General features: G+C 43.5%; 1 protein-coding gene across 1 annotated transcript; it reads right to left on the bottom strand.

The window, feature by feature from the left end:
* Positions 1–723: 723 nt before the first annotated feature.
* Positions 724–5,842, bottom strand: DNAJC30 (DnaJ heat shock protein family (Hsp40) member C30). Its single transcript, XM_089657339.1, has one exon. The coding sequence runs from the start codon at positions 5,750–5,752 to the stop codon at positions 4,886–4,888; it is 867 nt and encodes a 288-aa protein (XP_089513465.1). The 5' UTR covers positions 5,753–5,842; the 3' UTR covers positions 724–4,885.
* Between the last annotated feature and the right edge of the window lie 240 nt (positions 5,843–6,082).

Genomic DNA, 6,082 nt, shown 5'->3' with positions numbered 1-6,082 from the left:
TTGTCTTATGTTGGTACAGAGGAAGATTACTAATGTCTAATCCAATATGGTCAATATGCAGAACTGTCCAGATAAGTGATGCCAGGTACCTCCTGAAAAGTGTGATTAGTGGTGCAGTATGACACAAGGGATTTGTATTATCTGCACTGGTTGGAGAGGAACAGGTTACTTTTCTGCCCAGGTCTGCCAGCAATATGCCCCAGGATTTTCTCCTTACTGCGGGCTCAGGGCAACTACTCTACATGCCATGATCTCTCCAGGAAAGGTTTTCTGGTGCATTCTTTCCATATACTCTCCCAGTTAAAGCATTTTCTCCAACACAGCAGTACATAATGGGGGTAGATTTACTAAAACTGGTGCATACATAATCTGTTGCAGCTGTACATGGTAGCCAATCAGCTTCTAATGTCAGCTTTTTCAAGTAAGCTTTGATAATAAAAACTGGGAGGCGATTGGTTATTATGCAGAGCTGCACCAGATTTTGTACGCTCCAGTTTTAGTAAATCTCCTCCATCGGGTACAATGGCTATGGCATGTAGCCTCCAAAACTTGGACATTATTTATCATAAATTTATAAACCGCATCCACCATGCTGTTCAGAGCCATGTCCACTTTTAAAATTGTTCCCTTTACAGGGTGCAATATCTATCGAATCTTCAAAATGTACATTTCTGTACTGTGGCCACATTAGGTCATATAAAGTCTACTTACAGCACCAAAAAGTAATATGATCACCAGAAATTCTTTAATCCCTTATATATTTACAGTTTTACATTACAGAACATTTTTGGATGCATTATTTACAGGTATGACAATAAATAGTCAAAGTACAGCAGCAGTGTTCTCCAAGGATGGGAGAAAGGCACGTCTCAGTTGTACATCCCTGGCATACAGTACCCAACTATGATAAAATCATAAAACATGTCACCCATGTTATAATGAACATTAATTAGCAAAGTCCTTTTTCAGAAAACAGGCCACTTATAATTTAGCTTTATTGTATGGCCTGAAATGCAAAAGGGAATCATCATGAAGCACCAGATGGAAGCTGTCACTCTTAGACTTCTAGGTCACACACTGGGGACTGTGGAATTGCTAATGACTCGAGCCTACTTCACCGCCCTGAGCTATCATACTGCCTGGAAGTCAAAGAATGGCATATTGCATCTGAAGGTATAAAGATCCCCTTTATTTATCACACACAACAATCTTGCAGCAACATACATAAAACTCAACCTCTGTACTTTGGACGTCGAAGAACGCCATCAAAAGTGCTTAGTGCCCCAAATCAATGCAATGTTATTGTTTTTTCCTTCTAACTAGACATAGCACTGCTGTCCTCTGTATGTACTATTAGTAACACAGTGAGTAAAATAATATCATAACCACTCATACAATATTTTTTGTATGCAAAGTAAACCTGTCACAGACCGAAACATTTGATGAAAACATGCACAAGTTGAGGTTAACCATGAAAATTAAATGTCTAATTGGTCTGTAGATGCAGAAATTAACAACATATATAAATCTCAACTGCCTATCACACACATTAAAACCAGAGACTGTACAATCCTTTAGATCTACTAAAAACTATGTAGTTCAAGGGCCTACCTGACTGAATAAAAATTGGATAGATAACACCTAAAGTATAATTAAAAGAAAAACTTTTTCTTAGTTTTGGATAGAGTGGAGAGCAATTAGTACCCCTATCAGTCTTTAACTCTGTCTGCGCACCCATTAGGGGGATTTGCCGTTTACCATTATCATTGAAAGTAATGAAATTAGAAGAATTTGGGCTGTCCCCAGAAAATACTGGAGGGGAAATCTTCTAATGTGGACACTAGCTCTAGTAACCAATGGGTCCCCAAGGAATTACTTTAATTTGCAGGGATTTCCTCTCACTTTCTGTTTGACTATGGGACAGGAAGTGAAGGGGAATCTCTGCAATGGGACACAAATCGTGAAAAAAATCTGACAAGGGTTATAACCCTCCCTTGTCCTATCCAAAAGTTTTGCCTATAGTTCGATTTTAACATTACATAGTTTTGGTAAATCTAAAGTTGATTTTACAAAAACTAACATATATGGTGACCCTAAGGGGCCAATAGGAAGACAAGGCGAGCTGAGATCCATATATAAATTGAGCTGTCTATATCTCTGGGTCTTCTGACCATGCAGAGTCCACTAAAGGTAATCTCTGTACGTGCATCTTTATGTAGGTATAAAAATGCATTCATTTTTTATTTTCTAGGAGCCTAGAAAGCATTGCACCCGCGATCTCCATGCAGGACTCCTGCTGACCTGTCTGTATAGCTGTGTGCTTGTACCTCGTGCAAGCTGGCAGATACACAGACAGAAAGAGAAAATGAACTACCACAGCACTCAGTGCTGTGGTAATTCATTGAGAACTGCAAAGCAGACAGCCGCAAATGCTGTTGGGACTTGTTTTTCATTCACAGATATCTGTGAATGAATGACACGGCTGGGTGTGATGCATGGCTGCATCTATTATGAATTGTAAAAGCAGACAGGGAGAAGATCCCCAGTCTGCTGTCACAGCGGGGACTCGGGGGCAGCTGCAGCGCTATCATGTTACATCCCGAATACAGGTGTAACATGTTAGAAAAGGTGAACTTATCCTTTAAATGAAAAGTAGACAAATTGTGGCTCTCAATTTTTCACATTTACTAAATGTCCCAGCATCTTAAAAGCCACATACAACAGCTACCTTATCTAAGGGCTCCTGCACATGGCCGATTAGGGCCATACCACTGCCAAGATTAGCATATTTCTGTGCCAAGAACAGCCCGGTGTTTCTGATCAGCCAGACAGGAAGTCTGTACAAACCAATGCTGGGCTGACACTATCTGCATGTAATTGCACATGGAGCGATTACATGTGTACAGCTTTGGATAGTGCCAGCCTGTCATTGATTTTTACAGACTTCTTGTTTGTGTCTGATCATAAACGTCTGGCTATTTCTGTTGCAGGATTACATTGATCTGGTGTACAGCCTGTCAGAGTGTGTGAGCCCTAACGGGATAGGAATAATTGGCTGCTGCCACCACATGGTGCAACTAGCATTATTTCTACACAATACATGTCCATGGAGATGTACCAATGTGGAACCTTTTCTGTGTCTCTAACTACAGCCTGCAGGTCTATAGCTAAAGACAACTACAGGGAAGAAGTCACTGAACTGGTTTGGTAACTGTTAAAGTAAACTTCAAAATGCATTGGACACTGGTGCCGATGTTGGGATTGTGATAAGTGTCAGCATTAGGCTAGCATCACATCCACATCAGGGCTGCCATAGACACCTCCTGCCAGCACATCTTGGTCATGCTCTGCCCCAGGACAGCCTGTTGACTAGCCAATAAAATACTTAATTCGTTCCAGCCTCATTGTTCCTTTTTCCTGTCAAACTCAACCGGAGAGGAAACGGACATGCACTGGATACAACATGGCTCATTTTGATCAATCTGAAGAGGTCAGGAAGCATTACGTTCTCAGGCAGTTTGCTTATACTTTTGAGTGGTCCCAAAAAAGGGCAGCTGGCATCCACAAAAATCATTGCATTCTGGAGACAGCAGCTGCTTGGAGTTAGAGGTGTTCCTCTCCAGTCCATCTAAAGGTGCATGTGACCAGAGGCATAACTTCCTCATGGTGTTCTTTACAGGTGTTCCAGCAGAAACAAAAGTGCTCCAAGTTGGTCAACCCCAAACCACTTTCATTACTTGTTACAGCTTGGATGTGACCGTAAAATCAGAATCTTGTTTTGGGAAAGGTATTTTTCCTAAAAATAAAAATGTGCTGGCTAATAAAAGGTTAAGTTCGATGAGGTGTATGCCACCCTCTTTCTTTTATATACATTTTTACAGATTGCCGGGAGTACAGCTATTATTATACTTACAATGCTCCAGCACTGGGTTTGGGTCTCTGATACAACAGTCATTTGCAGCTGCTCTAACGGCCTCTCCTCTGACCCAACTATAAAAGACGTTCTATTATGCCAACCCATTGACAAATTACAAAATATTTGGTGAACTGGCAATAGAGGAGAGGGGCAGGTAGAGCAGCTGCTTTGTAGGAAAGTACCTCTCTCCTTTCAGAGTGCTGGGGGTATAGCAATAGCTGAACTCCTGGAGATCAGTAAAAATGTAAACAGTAAACAAAACAGAGGTCCATGAGGTGGCATTCACATTGTTGAACTTATCCCCTATAAGCCAGCATATTTCTAACACTGATGAAACTCCTGGAGCTCCACTTTAACCTGTATTTGAATGTAAATAAATTATTTTCTTTGGCAAGCACCCACCCATGTTTCTCAATTACTACGCAGCACCTAGGTGTGTATGGACATGGGGAGTCCTCAGGAAAGAGAAAAATCGTTAGCAAATGCAGTCATTTTCCTTTCTTGATGCCTCACAACATCAGAAAATATTGCCCACTATAGTGGACAGTGGCACAAGTCACGTGATTTATTGGCTAGCCCTGGAGGAACAGCATGACCCAGCATGTGTTGACATAGCGAGGCGTGATGAAAGGAAAATTATGGTAAGCATATGATTTGAACAATTTTCTGTTACGATTTCACATTTAGCCTTCTTTATCAGGGTCTGAAAGGAGGACGGTCTCTGTCTTCCAAAGTAACCAATCAGAATCTCGGTTTCCTTCTTCAATGTGCACTAGAAGGAGGAAAAAAAAAAGTCAGATTGGCTACTATGAGCAGATAGGAAGAGATGATGATCCCTTCACACACCAAAAGAGCTCCAAAGCAATTTCCAATCAGACATATTTAAAGACACCCAATCAAGCACCAGTATTAATAAACATTTGGCTGCGGCCTTTAAACAACTCCAACAGTGAATGTGGCAGGCCATGGTCAGTCCATATATGATGCGTACAACAAGAAGGCTGACATTAAAAACAGTCCAAAAAACATTCCAGATGTGTTGTTCAGGTCTGATCTAATGTTCTCCTTCCTTTGCCTCTCGATGTGATTCCGTCTTTCCTTCCAGAGTTTCTCCCTCGCCAACTGCTCTCCGTAGTGCGCCTGGTAAAACGCATCAAAGTCAAACATTTGCTTGGCAGGGGTGGAGGAGGACAACGTGGCTTTGGATGCCTGTCTCTGGCCAGCAGCCTCTTTAGGTGACGGGCTCTTCCCGCTGGGCTTCCTGGCACTGCGGACGTCCTCCAGGCTCAGGATCCCCCGGTCGTACTTCTTCCTCAGGGTGGTGCTGCCCAGGACATGATAGGCCTCCGTCACTTGGCCGAAGAGTCTGGTGGCGGACTCGTTGCCGGCATTGCGGTCGGGGTGGAAGCGGAAGGACTGCTTGTAGTAGGCGGCCTTGATCTGGGCCTGCGTGGCATTTTTAGACACCTCCAGGGTGTCATAGTATCCGGTGTGGGTCAGGTATAGCGGCTTCTCTGACTCCTGTGCTCCATTGTTATATCCACCATGGCGGCCCCCAGTCTGGCGGAAGGATGCTCTAGGGCCACTGCCTTGACTGTAGAAGCGGGCCCCTGATGTGGCAATCTGTGGCATGCCACCTAGCCCCCACATACACTGGCCCCGAGGAGCAGAGGGCCACAATGTCCGCTTCCACTCACTGCATTCAGCTGTTTGTCTGTTACCTACAACAGGAGTCACACATGATACAGCCTCCAGAGCCCGGCCACCCGGGATAACATCTTCTACAATCTGAAGCTGAGCACTTCTCCGGAACAACCTCAGTCTGACCTCCGCCATGTCTGCCGGAGCAGAGGCGGGTACACCGGTCTCCACCAGTCAGTAACATGACACGCTGCAAGGAGTCACGGTGGCGGAGAACTCAAGCTGTACAGCAATTGGTTGGTCAATCGAATCTTCCAACAGTCTCAGCCAATCAAATAAAAGAAGTACTCCACAACGAGGCTTGCACCTCACAAACCCGAACACAGGTTGCAAAAGTTCACTTCTTCCTACGGTCCCCGTCTCCAAATATAGGAGCCAAGAATCCCGTGGAAGCCATTTTGTTGAAGACTTCTAGTACATTTATTAATAGAAATGAACTCCAACAAGATGTCAAATCGTGGAGAC

Source organism: Staurois parvus, unplaced genomic scaffold (assembly GCF_062004578.1).
Source record: "Staurois parvus isolate SC_StPar_1 unplaced genomic scaffold, SC_StPar_1.0 ptg000029l, whole genome shotgun sequence".
Taxonomy (NCBI): domain Eukaryota; kingdom Metazoa; phylum Chordata; class Amphibia; order Anura; family Ranidae; genus Staurois; species Staurois parvus.
The sequence above is the reverse complement of the archived record's forward strand: the minus strand, read 5'-3'. Positions and strand labels throughout refer to the sequence as shown.

Bases quoted from the DNA above. Each gene is read 5' to 3' on its own strand.
- DNAJC30 (XM_089657339.1), bottom strand. From the start codon at position 5,752: ATGGCGGAGGTCAGACTGAGGTTGTTCCGGAGAAGTGCTCAGCTTCAG.